This window comes from Rhineura floridana, chromosome 8 (assembly GCF_030035675.1).
Source record: "Rhineura floridana isolate rRhiFlo1 chromosome 8, rRhiFlo1.hap2, whole genome shotgun sequence".
In the NCBI taxonomy this organism is placed as follows: Eukaryota; Metazoa; Chordata; class Lepidosauria; order Squamata; family Rhineuridae; genus Rhineura; species Rhineura floridana.
This window is the reverse complement of record NC_084487.1, coordinates 51,999,884-52,015,631: the sequence shown is the minus strand read 5'-3', so window position 1 is coordinate 52,015,631 and position 15,748 is coordinate 51,999,884. Positions and strand designations below refer to the sequence as shown.

Sequence of the window (15,748 nt, the reverse complement as noted above, 5' to 3'; positions counted from 1 at the left end):
GGAAAGAAGTGACTTAACGCGGTCCCGATTACTCCTGAGGACTGCAGTGAAGCGGCGCAGGCGTGCATGTGCGAGATCTGAGAGGCAGAGAAGGAGGTAATAGGATACAAGGGCGGGCCAGACGGGTGAAAGAGGCGTGTTTGCGCTACCGCTCTGATAGCCTTGGAGACAGAGAGGGCTGGGCAGGCAGGGAGAGCTGACCAATCCAAGCAGGCTTTGTATACAACAACCAGCCAATCGCCGGTAAGGTACATCGCTTGCCGTGATTGGCTGGTTGTTGTATACTGGGTACCACATACAGTACAGCACCAGTATCTGTACCTGTTCATACAGTATAGCACCAGTACATACAGTACAGTATACAAATGTCCAACAGTCAAAACCCCATCATGGCTCCACCAGCAAGAAGAAAGAAATATGAAGCCAGTTTCAAACTTAAAGTTGTAAACTTTGCCATGGAACATAATAACTGCGCTGCTGCAAGACAATATGGAGTAACAGAAAAGATGGTTCGGGACTGGAAAGCAAATGAAAAAGCATTAAAGAGTATGCCAAGGGGTAAGTGTACTTTAAGAAGAGGCACCCCACATTGGCCAGAACTCGAAAAACATGTAGCAGACATGGTGAATGAGCATCGCCAAAACGGTTATGTAGTGACACGAAATAAAATACGTTTGTTTGCACTTCAGTGGGCCAAATCTAACCCAGATCACAGCAACAGATTTAAGGCCACTGTATCCTGGTGTACTAGATTCATGGGAAGGCATAATATGGTACTGAGGCAAAAGACGAAAATTGCCCAAAAATTACCTGCAGATCTTGATAGCAAAGTAAATAGTTTCCATCGATACGTAATACAACAGCGCACTAAACATGGCTATGCGTTAAGTAGTATTGGAAATATGGATGAAACTCCAATGAATTTTGATATGGTTGGAAATAAAACTGTCCATCAAAAAAGTGAAAAAACAATTTTAATTAAAACAACAGGACATGAGAAGTCCAGTTTTACAGTGGTACTAGGATGCACAGCTGATGGCGCCAAACTGAGACCAATGATTATTTTTAAAAGAAAAACAATGCCGAAACTCAAGTTCCCTGTTGGTTGTTTTGTACATGTGAATGAGAAAGGCTGGATGGATGAAGAAGGGGTAAAGCTATGGCTTGATAATGTATGGAGCAGGCGACCAGGTGGACTTATTCAAAAACGTAGTCTACTGGTGTGGGATATGTTCAGGGCTCATTTAACTCCCAGCACCAAGCAAAGGCTTGCAAGACTAAACACAGATGCGGCAGTTATTCCTGCAGGATTGACATCGTTGGTACAGCCACTGGATGTGTGCCTAAACAAGCCATTTAAAGATTGCATTTGAGAACAATGGAATGAATGGATGGTTAGCGGCGAAAAGTCATTCACAAAAGGAGGAAACATGCGTGCTCCACAGTTGGATGTTTTGTGCAAGTTTGTCATAAAAGCCTGGAATGATATTGATGCAGAAACAGTAATCAAGTCTTTCAAGAAGTGTGGCATATCAAATTCATTAGATGGTATGGAGGACGACTACTTGTGGCAAGATGAAGAGGAAGCCGAAGCTGAGACCACACCATCTGATACGGAATTCGATCCATACGATGACTGCCTTACAAATGTATCACAAGATGTCATTGATGTACTTATGATATCAGATGACGAACAGGAGGATTTTGAAGGCTTTTAAAGGGAAACTGTCACGCCAGCAAAACCTGTAAAAATACCGTAGCTTGCAGTTATGATGGGCGTTGCTAACTCGCCAGGGACTTGCCCGGCACTTGCTCTCTCTCTGTTGTTTGTTATCTTCCTCCTATCATCATCAGTTCCAGTTTGGTTGTCAGCTTAGAAAACAAACAGCATGGCAGCTCCCATGGGTTTATTGTCTTATCCTTCCTTTCAGCTTTAGAGTGAATTAGGAAAAGTTTAATCCACTTGCACTGTTTTATGTTTACATGTTTGATGACAAACAGCCTTATGTTTATAAGTGACAGTTTTCCTGCTAAGTACCTGCATGTCATAAGCAGGGGTAGTCTTATACGGCGAGTATATCCCAAACTCTATATTTTAACTGGAAAAGTTGGGGGTCGTCTTATACGCCCAGTCGTCTTATACGCCAGAATATACGGTAACTGATTACTTTACTTTTACTCAAACATAATTGCTACAATTACATTTTAGTTACTTTTTTAAAAAAAAAATTGCCTACAAGGTGCTGGCCTTTGCTGCTGCACATCTAAGTAGCCTAAAACAACATTAAAAATAAGCACACACACACAAAGGGTAGTAGAATAATTTTTTTATCCGTAAGATTAACAGAATGTCATAACAATCTCATATCCTCATCCCACCCACAGCAACGATGATACCCCAACACACATATTTTTGTATGTATATATTGCCTCCAGATCTTTTCTCCTTCCACTCCTGTCAATTGTTAAACAATTGTTTTCTCCACGCCATCTCGCTCTCCACCTCCTCCCTCGTTGCCTCCTAAGCACCCATAGAGCATGAAGGAAGAACAATGCTGCACAGAAGCCCAATTTGAAGCACACAATTTTTATTCACAAATCAGAGGAGCAGAAGACTTCCCCTGCTTCCCCCCAAGTAATGCACAAAAGTAATGCTGGAAACATTACAATTACTCCTCGAAAGTAATGAAGTTACTACTTGTTCTATTACCAGCAGAATGTAATGAAGTTACCCACTCGTTACTCAAAAAAGTAATAAATTACTTGTAACTAGTTACTTGTAACTAGTTACTTCCAAGCTCTGAGTTGGATTAATGGTCTGACACAGTTATCAGTCAGCTTCATATGTTCCTATAAAGTAGTAAATTATTTTATTTAGTAGAAAAATATCAACTGCTTGATCATAAACTCTCTAAATGGTATATGCAATAAAATTATCAATAAAACACAGCTAAAATTCGCAAAACTGTTTAAAAACCAAGCATATATAAGATGATTATAAATAAAACACAGGTAAAATCAGTACACCTTTGAAAACAAACACAGATAACTAACTAAATGGCTGAGAAGGCATTCTGAAATAAAAAAAAGTTTTTAGCAGGTGTCTAAAACAATATAGCAAGGGTAGCAGCCTAATGTCAATAGGCAGGGAGTTCCAAAGTATAGATGCAGCTGCATTAGAAGACTGATTCCTCGCAAATGCAGAATGAACATCATATGTCACTTGTACTAATAGCTTGCAACTTGCTTGTATTTGAAATGCTTCTTAATGCTGTTGTTCCTGAAATTAACACAGCATTTTCTTTATTGCACAGGAATCTGGTATGGAATTCTTGAAAGCATAGGAATTCTTTCCGTCATCACAAATGCATTTGTTATTGCTGTAACTTCAGATTTTATCCCTCGGCTTGTTTATGCTTACAAATATGGACCATGTGCAGGTCAAGGAGAGGCTGGGCAAAAGTAAGTTTTTATTTCAGAAACATGCTGTAAGCTCATCCAGGATTCAATCCACACTGGCATTTTTTCTAGAAGTGCTGCTTCTTGCTTGATCATGAGGCACATAGCACATACCCAACCTGTAGTAATGCCACCATTTCTGCTCCTTATCCCGTGATTCTGTGAGTTCTTAGACTACTTTTTCTTTTTATTCCTTTTTATTACATTGCTCTTTTTGCTGTGGATTTCCATATGAACCCACTGTGCACTGCTATTATTATGATCATTATCATCATCATCAGTGGGAGAGGCTTCAGTCCTGCAGACTCTTCTTTCCCCATCTTCCTCCTCTGCCCCAACTTTAACCTCAGCCAGGTGGGCATGAATCCATAGAAAAGAAGTTCTATCCTCCATTTTACTTTCAACAGCTGGACAGTATTTTTTTCCCTTTTAAAAAAGATGCTACATCCAGTAGGCAGCTGCACAACCTTCACTTTTTTAGGAGATGGACTGTGACTGTGGGAGGAATGCGATTGCAGTGGTAGCTATATGCACTTCTCGCCAACTATTTCTGGAAGGTGCAGCCTCTTATTTCCTCCTATGCAAGTTAATGGAGAAGAGGATCTCTCCATTAACTTGCATTAACTGCCTACGCAGGTATGCATGAACCTGAGTTTTTAAAAAAGAGTGACCTTTCAAGCACTACACAGTTACACTAATTGCAGTGATGTTTGCCATAGAGTTGCATGTTAAAGAAAGATGATGCAGTATACATGACTTAAGACACTTCCACTTTTTTATTGCCCTTCACAATTGCATGTAGCATGAAATGGCATTATACACCAAGGAGATTTAGCACTGTATTCCATACAGTGCTCCACCTGAGTTGAAATTGTGTTTGTGAAAAATAGCAATGCCTCACAAACAAAAAGGTATTCTCTACCTCATCACATTCTCGAGTAACTGCACAGTGGAGCTTTTTTGTATTGTCTGGGGTCTGGAGTTTTAGACCCTTCAGAAGCCCACTGTGAATTGTTTGAGGGTGAAGTAACTCATGGCTGTAGCAATATTGATGCCACATCTGCATTCACTATAGTCTCTCCTCTGAGGTGTCCAGTGCAACGTCTGGAGCAACATCTGGGATCAGTTTCAGTTGATGTGGCCTGATGATGTGGACAAGGTACTTGTGATGATGTGGCCAGCAACTTGTCTTCTCAATCCTTGCCCCTCTTGGCTTATTAAAGCTTGCCAAGGGAGTATGGGCAAATGGATCCAGGGTGTGGTCAATGTGTCCTTGCAAGAGGGAATGGTCCCAGCTGCCCTGAAACAGATGGTGACTCAACCATTCCTAAAAAAGCCCACCCTGGACCCATTGATTTGTGACAAGTACTGCCCAGTCACTAGAATACCCCCTTTTTAGAGAAGGTAATTGAGAGGGTTGTGGCACAAAAACTGCAAATACTCTTGGATGAAACAGATTGTCTTGACCTGTTTCACTCTGGGTTCAGGCCTGGTCTGAATCGGCCTTGGTCACCCTGACAAATGACCTTTATCAGGAGGACAGTGGGAGTGCAATGTGGTTATTATTTGATTTTTCAGTGGCGTTTGATACCATTGACCATGGTATCCTTTTGAGCTTGACTTAGTGAGATGGGTATCAGAGGCACTGTTTTCCAGTGGTTCCAATCCTACCTCCAGGGTCAATTTTAGAGTATAGCGTTGGGTGATTGTCTTTCAGTCCCCTGGCAGCTTTGCTGTGGCGTGTTGCAGGATACCATCTTGTTCCAAATGCTATTTAACATCTATATGACATTGTTAGGAATGGTCATTAGGAGATTTGGGGCGAGGTATGCTGATGATATCCAGCTCTGTTGTTTGGTAACACCTAAATCGGGAGAGGTCATGCAAGCCCTGGATTGGTGCCTAGACTTGATAGAGAACTGGATGAGGGCCAGGAAATTGACTCTGAATCCTAGCAAGATGGAGGCACTGTGGGTAGGTGGTTCCAGAGTCCAGATAATTGGTCAATTCCCTGCTTTGGATGGGGTTGTACTCCCTCTGGAAAAGCAGGTTTGTAATCTGGGGGTGCTTCTGGATCCATCTTTGTTGCTAGAGGCCCAGTTGACCTCAGTGGCTAGGATTGCCTTTTATCAGCTTTGGCTGATCAGTCATTTGTCACCATTTCTGGACAACTGTTGTCCATGCACTGGTAACCTCCAGGCTGGATTACTGCAGTTTGCTCAATGTGGAGCGGCCCTTGAGGTTGGTCCAGAAGCTGCAGCTGGTGCAAAATGTAGCAGCTCGATGCAAAATGAGCTGGTGCAAAATGGGGCAGGATATTGCCAACATGTTGCCCTGCTGCTAAAGAATTGCACTGGCTGCCAATTAGCTACTGAGCTATGTTCAAGGTGCTGGTTTTGGTGTATAAAGCCCTATACAGCTTGGGACCAGGATACTTGACAGATCATGTCACCCCTCATATACACAGTTGAAAAAAACTGGCTGAAGTTACCCCCACACTCAGAGAAGAAGCTAGACTCATAGAAGAACATAGGCCAAGCAATCTGCATGTCTGAACTGCAGCCCTGGGCTCCTACTGGGAGGAAGGGTCGGATATAAATCAAAATAATAAATAAATAAATAAACTGTTGGAACTGGAAGTGAAAAAATAGCACACCTTATTTTCTGAAGAAGGAATACTTGCGTTCTTGGTATGCTCTATGGATCATCCATAGTACTTGTCCAAAGTGTGGGCTGAGTAGCAAAGTGGATTGTGTCCAAATTCTTTTATCATACTCAGTGTTCAAAACTGAATATTTTAGTATAGTGTAGCATCAGTGATGACCAATTCCCAGAAGCTCTCTCTGAGAGTGAGCTGACTCCACACACCTCAGGACCAAGATGGAGGACTGAGTATAGTTTACTGGGACATTCATTTGCTGGAAGAAATTTATATATATATAAAATGATCCGTACTTTAGTGGAGCTTTTATGAGTCAGTAATTGCATCTTGATCACAAAACTGTTGTAAGCGTTAGCGTTACTGTTGATCACCAGTAATGTTTTACTATAGTTTTGATGTATTAACTCTGTTCCAGAGAAGGTTTGCTCACAGATGGAAGAGTCCCCCAAATCAATATGTCATGCTTACAGATCTATCCAAGAAAGAGATGTATGACAGAGGAGAAAAAGCTCTGAAGGTAGATGCAGGATATCGGCTAGATGTTACCCATTCCTGTTTTAAAGGGGGGGGGAATAAATTAACTAAAAAACATTTTTTCCAACATGAGGGCATTTTTCAAATCTTCATAAAGGGGAGTTGAAACAAATATTTTCTTGTTAGGCTTAGTTCATGTGGAGGCTCAAAAAGGGGCAAAACTTTTCTTGTGCACCCTCAACATATTCAGGCAGCTCCTTCTCCTCCTGATAGGTGCACATTTCAAGTATTGGTTCCTCCCCAGTACCATTTGCAAAGCAATGGTGGCAATCCTATCTCCATGGGTGGAGGTACTTCCAGAGCCTCCTTGCAGCTTGCATCAACTGATGCATTGGCACCATGTAGTTTACCCCTCAAATTACATTCCTTTTCATACTTTCAGTGTTTTAGAGGTAGCCAACATGGTGCCCCCCAGAGGTCATGAAGCCAACATAGCCAATGTTAAGGGATGATGGGAATTATAGTCCAGCAACATATGGAGGGCACCATGTTGGCTACCCCTGAATTTTTTTTTTCTGAACAGTACAATTTACTTTAACATTATAACAAGTAGGGCTGAGCTAAATGTTCAATTGCGAACATTTTCTGAGCAAAAGGGGGCTTTTTGGGGGGGGGAACAAAAATGTTTCCCACACCTCTAGTGCTTAACCATGTAGTGCAAGTGCATTTGTATCCCCAATTGGAATTGGTTGTTCGGTTCAGATTGTTCATGGAAACAGTGAAGTTATCATATGGCCAATGAGGTTTGACTAAGTGATGACAAAACTGAAGGCGAAGCTCACTTAGTCAGGGCAATTCATTTACTCAGCAATAACTTCATTTGCCTTACCCTGGCTACATAACAACTGCACTGTTTCCAGGATCAAAATGAACCTTAAAAAAGCCTTGTTTGATCAGCCCAAAGCCCCATCTAGTCTCACAGTGGCCAACCAGATCCCTGCAGAACACCTGCAAACTGGACTTGAATGCAGCAACACTCTCCCTACTTGTGATTCCCAACAACCTGTATTCAGTCAGAGGCATTCTAGTAGCCATTGATAGCCCTATCCTCTATGAATTTGTTAATTGTCTTTTAAAGCCATCCAAGTTGGTGACCATCACTACCTCTGGCATGTATAACCGAGACCTGGGTGGGTGAACAGGGAGGAGTTAGTCTCTCCCAGCTCTGCCCATCGGGGTATCTGGTTCAGCATCATGGTAGATCTGAGGGTCGGGGAGGTGGGGTTGCTGTGGTCTATAAGAGTTCCATCTCACTCACCAAGCACCATGTCCATGCAATCACTGGTCTGGAGTGTTTGCACCTTGTGCTGGGCCAGAGGGACAGACTGGGAATCCTTTTGGTGTACCACCCACCTTGCTGCCCAATGGCTTCCCTAACTGAGCTGACTGAAGTGGTCTCGGAGGTACTATTGAGATCCCCCAGACTATTAGTACTGGGAGATCTCAACATTCACGCTGAGGCTACTTTGTCTGGGGCAGCTCAGGACTTCATGGCCGCCATGACAACCATGGGGCTGTCTCAATATGTTAGTGGCCCAACACACATCGGGGCATACTCTTGACCTGGTCTTTGCTACCGGACATGGGGATAGTGATCTGGATGTGGGGAGTTTTACATCTCTCCCGTTGTCATGGACAGATCATTGCTTGCTGAAGTTTAGACTTTCAGTAGCCTTTTTCCTCTGCAAGGGTGGGGGACCTATTAAATTGGTCCGCCCCCAGAGACTAATGAATTCTGAAGGTTTTCAAAAGGCTCTGGGGGTTTTTCTGGCTGATAAGACTGGCGCTCCTGTCGAAGCCCTGGCCGATCTGTGGAATACAGAGATGACCCGGGCTGTTGACATGATCGCTCCTGTGCGCCCTCTCCTATGTAGAGCTCATACAGCTCCTTGGTATACTCCGGAGCTGAGAGCGATGAAACAAGACAGGAGGCGGCTTGAGCGGAGATGGAGATGAACTCCCGACGAATGCAATTATGAGCTGGTTTGTGCTTCTACTAAGCTCTATGTAGGAGCGGTGAGGGCGGCAAAAAAACAACATTTCGCCGCCTCTATTCAGTCATCTCTCTCACGCCCACGGGAGCTTTTTAAAGTGGTTCGTGGCCTACTCCATCCAGGCCTACAAGATACGGCAGATACATCGGTAGCTCGATGTAATAAATTTGCTGAACACTTCCAGCATAAGATCTCATGCATTCGCCGGGACTTAGACAAGGTGCTTGGACAGGTTCGTGCGACCACTTCGGTACTGGATCCTTGCCCCTCTTGGCTAATTAAAACTAGCAAGGAAGGAACAGTTGGCTGGGCCAAGGAAGTGATTAATGCCTCTTTACGAGAGGGAGTGGTCCCTGGCTGTCTGAAAGAGGCGGCAGTGAGACCACTCCTGAAAAAACCTTCCTTGGACCCAGAGGATTTCAGCAGCTACAGACCAGTAGCCAATGTTCCGTTCCTGGGCAAGATCCTGGAACGTGTGGTTGCTGACCAGCTCCAGGCGCTATTGGATGAAACCGATTATCTAGATCCATTTCAATCAGGGTTCAGGCCTGGTTTTGGCACTGAGACTGCCTTGGTCGCCCTGTTTGATGACCTATGTCGGGAGAGAGACAGAGGGAGTGTAACTCTGTTGATTCTCCTTGACCTCTCAGCGGCTTTTGATACCATCGACCATGGTATCCTTCTGGAGAGGCTTGCGGAGTTGGGAGTTGGAGGCACTGCTTGGCAGTGGTTCCGCTCCTACTTAGCGGGTCGTCTCCAGAAGCTAGTGCTTGGGGAACATTGCTCGACACCGTGGGTTCTCCAATGTGGGGTCCCGCAGGGTTCGGTTCTGTCTCCCATGCTTTTTAACATTTATATGAAGCCGCTGGGGGCAGTCATCAGGAGTTTTGGAGTGCGTTGTCATCAGTATGCTGATGACACGCAGCTCTACTTCTCCTTTACATCTTCTTCAGGTGAGGCAGTCGACATGCTGAACCGTTGCCTGGTTGCGACAATGGACTGGATGAGAACTAACAAACTGAGACTCAATCCTGACAAGACTGAGATGCTGTTGGTGGATGGTTTCTCTGATCGGATGGTGGATATATACCGTCCTGGATGGGGTTACACTCCCCCTAAAGGAACAGGTGCGTAGTCTGGGAGTCATCTTAGACTCTTCCCTCACACTTGAGGCTCATGTAGCCTCGGTGGCCCGGAATGCGTTCTACCAACTTCGGTTGGTAGCCCAGCTACGTCCCTATCTGTGTAAGGAGGACCTCACATCAGTGGTACATGCTATGGTAACCTCGCGTCTGGACTACTGCAATGCGCTTTACGTAGGGCTACCTTTGAAGACGATTCGGAAGCTACAGCTAGTGCAAAATGTGGCGGCCAGACTGCTAACAAGAACTAAGCGGTCTGAGCATATAACACCTGTGCTAGCCCGTTTGCACTGGCTTCCAATATGCTTCCGGGCCAGATTCAAATTGTTGGTACTTACCTATAAAGCCTTATGTGGTGCGGGACCACGATATCTGTCGGAACGCCTCTCCCGATATGAACCGGCCCGTACACTATGGTCTACTACGAAGGCCCTCCTCCGGGTTCCGACTTATAGGGAAGCCCGGAGAGTGGTGACAAGATCTAGGGCCTTCTCAGTGGTGGCCCCCGAACTATGGAATGGTGTCTCCGAGGAGGTGCGCCTGGCGCCGACACTATCATCTTTTCGGCGCCAGGTTAAAACCTTTCTCTTCTCTGAGGCATTTTAATTCCTGTTAATTCTAAATTATATTTTGATTTTAGACTGTACAGTTTTTTGTACAGTTTTGTATTGTGATATACTGTATTGTGTTATTTTTATTGTATTTTTAATGTTCACCGCCCAGAGAGCTGTTGCTAGTCGGGCGGTATATAAGCTTAATAAAATAAATAAAAAAATAAAAATAAAATTCCTTAGTTTAGCTATGTGGTATATGAAGAAGTAGTTCCTTTTGTCTGTCTTTAATCTTCCAATGTTCAGCTTCATTGGATAGCCCCAAGTTCTAGTTGTCATGCACCAGCGCCATCAGCCTGGCACTCTGTGCAGTCCCAGGACTAAACTTCCCACGCAGGGCTATTGATCCTGGCAAAATACCTCCCCTTGTCAAGGCTAAGTAAGTCAACAACCACCCTGCAAGGAAGGTAGACTGCCACTACCCCTTTAACTGACAACCACTGTGAGTCAAGGGGAAACCCAGAGCCCAGAAATAAATTTGCCAGGGATTCCAAAAGACAAGAGCCAGAAGGGCACTCCTTGTCCTGGAGCCTTAGGCAAACCCAAATACACGGTAGTCTGTGGTCAGTGGCCAAGGTACTAGATTCAGAGCCGATTTCCCCCTGCAATGAACACACACTGGTAAATAAGAAGTAGCTTTATTGGGTAAAATATAAGTGCACAATTAAAAGCAGCAAAATGGTTCCTTAAAACCCACACCCAAAAAGGGGCCAGGTAAAAATACAGAGAGTTCAATCACAAACACAAAAGAAAACTAACTGATCTATTCTCTACTTACAGAGAGGTAGTTGTTGTAAAGTCCCACATTTCCTCAGAGATGCACAGCTTGGGTAGTAGATGGCAGTGGAACCCACAAAGGTACCCACCTGGAGGCAAGATGGAATCCAAGGGAATAAAGGCTATAAATTTCACTCCTATACTTATGGAAAAGTCCCTAGTAACTGTCCAGGACTAATTAGCTAATCAGGGGGCTTTCTCATAATATACTTATTCAAGTCTTTGCGCCTGACACGTACTCCCCACCATTCCCAGGCCAGGCTGACCTTGGGTACCAGGCTCTTAACAGATAAGCAGGTGTTCTACTCAGGCCTTCTAATCTGCTACAGCTGGGAAATAAGAACATAAGAAGAGCCTGCTGGATCAGGCCAGTGGCCCATCTAGTCCAGCATCCTGTTCTCACAGTGGCCAACCAGGTGCCTGGGGGAAGCCTGCAAGCAGGACCCGAGTGCAAGAACACTCTCCCCTCCTGAGGCTTCCGGCAACTGGTTTTCAGAAGCATGCTGCCTCTGACTAGGGTGGCAGAGCACAGCCATCATGGCTAGTAGCCATTGATAGCCCTGTCCTCCATGAATTTGTCTAATCTTCTTTTAAAGCCATCCAAGCTGGTGGCCATTACTGCATCTTGTGGGAGCAAATTCCATCGTTTAACTATGCACTGAGTAAAGAAGTACTTCCTTTTGTCTGTCCTGAATCTTCCAACATTCAGCTTCTTTGAATGTCCACGAGTTCTAGTATTATGAGAGAGGGAGAAGAACTTTTGTCTATCCACTTTCTCAATGCCGTGCATAATTTTATACACTTCTATCATGTCTCCTCTGACCCGCCTTTTCTCTAAACTAAAAAGCCCCAAATGCTGCAACCTTTCCTCGTAAGGGAGTCGCTCCATCCCCTTGATCATTCTGGTTGCCCTCTTCTGAACCTTTTCTAACTCTATAATATCCTTTTTGCGATGAGGCGACCAGAACTGTACACAGTATTCCAAATGCGGCCGCACCATAGATTTATACAACGGCATTATGATATCGGCTGTTTTATTTTCAATACCTTTTCTAATTATCGCTAGCATGGAATTTGCCTTTTTCACAGCTGCCGCACACTGGGTCGACATTTTCATCGTGCTGTCCACTACAACCCCGAGGTCTCTCTCCTGGTCGGTCACCGCCAGTTCAGACCCCATGAGCGTATATGTGAAATTCAGATTTTTTGCTCCAATATGCATAATTTTACACTTGTTTATATTGAATTGCATTTGCCATTTTTCCGCCCATTCACTCAGTTTGGAGAGGTCTTTTTGGAGCTCTTCGCAATCCCTTTTTGTTTTAACAACCCTGAACAATTTAGTGTCGTCAGCAAACTTGGCCACTTCACTGCTCACTCCTAATTCTAGGTCATTAATGAACAAGTTGAAAAGTACAGGTTCCAATACCGATCCTTGAGGGACTCCACTTTCTACAGCCCTCCATTGGGAGAACTGTCCGTTTATTCCTACTCTCTGCTTTCTGCTTCTTAACCAATTCCTTATCCACAAGAGGACCTCTCCTCTTATTCCATGACTGCTAAGCTTCCTCAGAAGCCTTTGGTGAGGTACCTTGTCAAACGCTTTTTGAAAGTCTAAGTACACTATGTCCACTGGATCACTTCTATCTATATGCTTGTTGACACTCTCAAAGAATTCTAATAGGTTACTGAGACAGGACTTTCCCTTGCAGAAGCCATGCTGGCTCTGCTTCAGCAAGGCTTGTTCTTCTATGTGCTTAGTTAATCTATCTTTAATAATACTTTCTACCTGTTTTCCAGGGACAGAAGTTAAGCTAACTGGCCTGTAATTTCCTGTAATTTAAAAATGAAACTGCAAAAATCTTTGCTCTCACATAGAGGCCTCATTTTTGGACAAGATGAAATCCCACAGTTCTTTGCACAACAGCCATGTTACATTCAAGCGTTCTTGACACTAGTATTATGGGAGAGGAACTTCTCCCTTGCTTATAATACTAAACAGTACTATAATACTGGTCAGAGGAAGGGGAATGGCATAGATGTAGTAGCCAACTGAAGGTGCAAATACCAGCATGAAAAGAGCTAATCATTTCACACTGAACATCTCTGTGGGGAACATTTATTTTCTCCTTCCAGAATAGCCCACTTTCACAACATGTATTCGGCTAGCCCTATTTGTTCCAATTCATTTTAAAATTATTTACATCATCCAGGAAAATGCAGTAATATAAATCATGTCTGCTCCACGAGCTAGAGGGAGCGCCAGCTGACAAAGCATCAAGGCCCCAGCTGACAAAGCGTCAAGGTGAGTTAAGCAGCAGAGCGATTTTGGCAGCAGGGCAAGGAGGCCAGGGCCCCCCACTCTGCCCGTCTGTTCCCTGACCTCAACTAAACCACAGATTCCAACCCATTAACTTAATAAACCTTAAACAAAACTATGCAGGTAAGAAGCCAGCAGGGGTGTGGGGGCTTTCCAGTGTTTTGCACTGCCTGCAGCATGTACAACTATCTGCCTGTTGGACAGAAGTTGTGGGTGTGCTCTCGGTGCAATGAGCTCCTGGCTCTCCAGCAACGACTTCATTTCCTTGAGGCCAAGGTGGCGGACCTGGAAAAGCTGAGAGAGGCAGAGAGGTGTGTGGATGAGGCCTTCAGGGACATTATAGCTGTGTCCCACTCCAAGGATGATAGCTCTCCTGCTATCATGGAGAACGATGATCTTGGGGAAGGAGAGCATCCAGCCAAGGAAGAGGGAAACAATCCCTTAGAAGGGACCCATTCCTTGGGGGATGAGCAGCTATCCTCTCGTGCCAAGAATATATCTCTGGGGGGGTGGAGGGATCCTTGTAGTGGGTGATTCGATCATTAGGAACATAGACAGTGGGGTGTATGATGGGCGTGCAGACCGCAAGGTGATTTGCCTGCCTGGTGCGAAGGTTGCGGATATCGCCCATCATTTAGATAGTTTGGTAGATAGTGCTGGGGAGGAGTCAGTGGTCGTGGTGCACGTTGGCACCAATGACATGGGGAAATGCAGCTGTGAGGTCCTGGAAGCAAAATGTAGGTTGCTAAGTAGGATGCTAAAATTAAAAAGGTGGCAGAGCAGCTTTTAAACTGACTGAGGGGGGAAACCCGACAGGAGCTGAGGAAGGTCCAGTTCGGAATAACCCCCCCCCCCGGATAAAGACCAAAAAAAGGATGAAATTTTAAAAGGGGTAGGCCTAGAAGTAGGCATTGTGAGAGCAGGGGCACAGGATATCAATTCAGAAGGGCAAAATTACCACAGGCCAAACCAAAAGTGCCAAAGACACTTGAAGAGAGACACTGCTTACAGGTGTCTGTATGCTACTGCTAGGAGCCTCTGAACCAAGATGCGAGAACTCGAGTGCTTGGTCTTAGAGGAGAGCATTGATATAGTGAGCATAACAGAGACCTGGTGGGATGGAGAAAACCAGTGGGATACAGTTATCCCTGGATATAAATGATATCGGAAGCACAGGGAAGGACATATTGGTGGCAGTGTTGCTCTATACGTGAAAGAAGGCATTGAATCTAGCAAGCTCAAAACCCCCAAAGAGGCAGACTCCTCCAAAGAATCGTTGTGGGTGGTGATACCATGCCCCAGGAGTGATTTAATAGTGGGAACGATATATCGTCCCCCTGATCAAAATGCTCAGGGAAACCTTGAGATGAGATACAAAATTGAGGAAGCATCCAAACTAGGAAATGTGGTAGTAATGGGTGACTTCAACTACCCAGACATAGACTGGCTGCATATGTGTTCCAGTCACGACAAAGAACCAAAATTTCTAGATATTCTAAATGACCATGCCCTAGACCAGTTGGCCATGGAACCAACCAGAGGGATGGCAACCCTAGACTTAATCCTCAGTGGGGACTGGGACCTGGTGCGAGAGATGTTGTCGAACCAACTGGGAGCAGTGACCAGAGTGCTATTAAATTAAACATACACGTAAATGGCCAACTGCCAAGAAAATCCAACACGGTCACATTTGACTTCAAAAGAGGAAACTTTACAAAAATGAGGGGGTAAAAAGAAAGCTGAAAAACAAAGTCCAGAGGGTCACATCACTCAAAAATGCTTGGAAGTTGTTTAAAAACACTATATTAGAAGCTCAACTGGAATGCATACTGCAGATCAGAAAAGGTACCAAGAGGGCCAAGAAGATGCCAGCATGATTAACAAGCAAAGTCAAGGAAGCTCTTAGAGGCAAAAAGTCTTGTCCGAACAAACTCTGGCAAAAGAAATGCAAGAAGACAATAAGGGATGCTAAAAAAGAATTTGAGGAGCACATTGCTAAGAACATAAAAACCAACAACAAAAAATTCTATAAATACATTCAAAGCAGGAGACCATCAAGGGAGGCGATTGGACCCTTGGATGATAAGGGAGAACGATAAGGAGATTGCAGAGAAGCTAAATGAATTCTTTGCATCTGTCTTCACAGTGGAAGATATAGGGCAGATCCCTGAACCTGAACTAACATTTGCAGGAAGGGATTCTGAGGAACTGAGACAAATAGTGGTAACGAGAGAGGAAGTTCTAGGCTT

At 44.4% G+C, this 15,748-nt stretch overlaps 1 protein-coding gene across 2 annotated transcripts in view; it reads left to right on the top strand.

Moving 5' to 3' along the window:
• The window catches only part of ANO4 (anoctamin 4), a 163,245-nt gene that overhangs the window by 131,989 nt on the left and 15,508 nt on the right, over positions 1-15,748 (top strand). For both annotated transcript variants that reach the window (XM_061582834.1, XM_061582835.1), the window contains one exon: positions 3,315-3,462. In XM_061582834.1, coding sequence (XP_061438818.1) covers positions 3,315-3,462 — 148 coding nt within the window. The remainder of the gene's footprint in view (positions 1-3,314; positions 3,463-15,748) is intronic.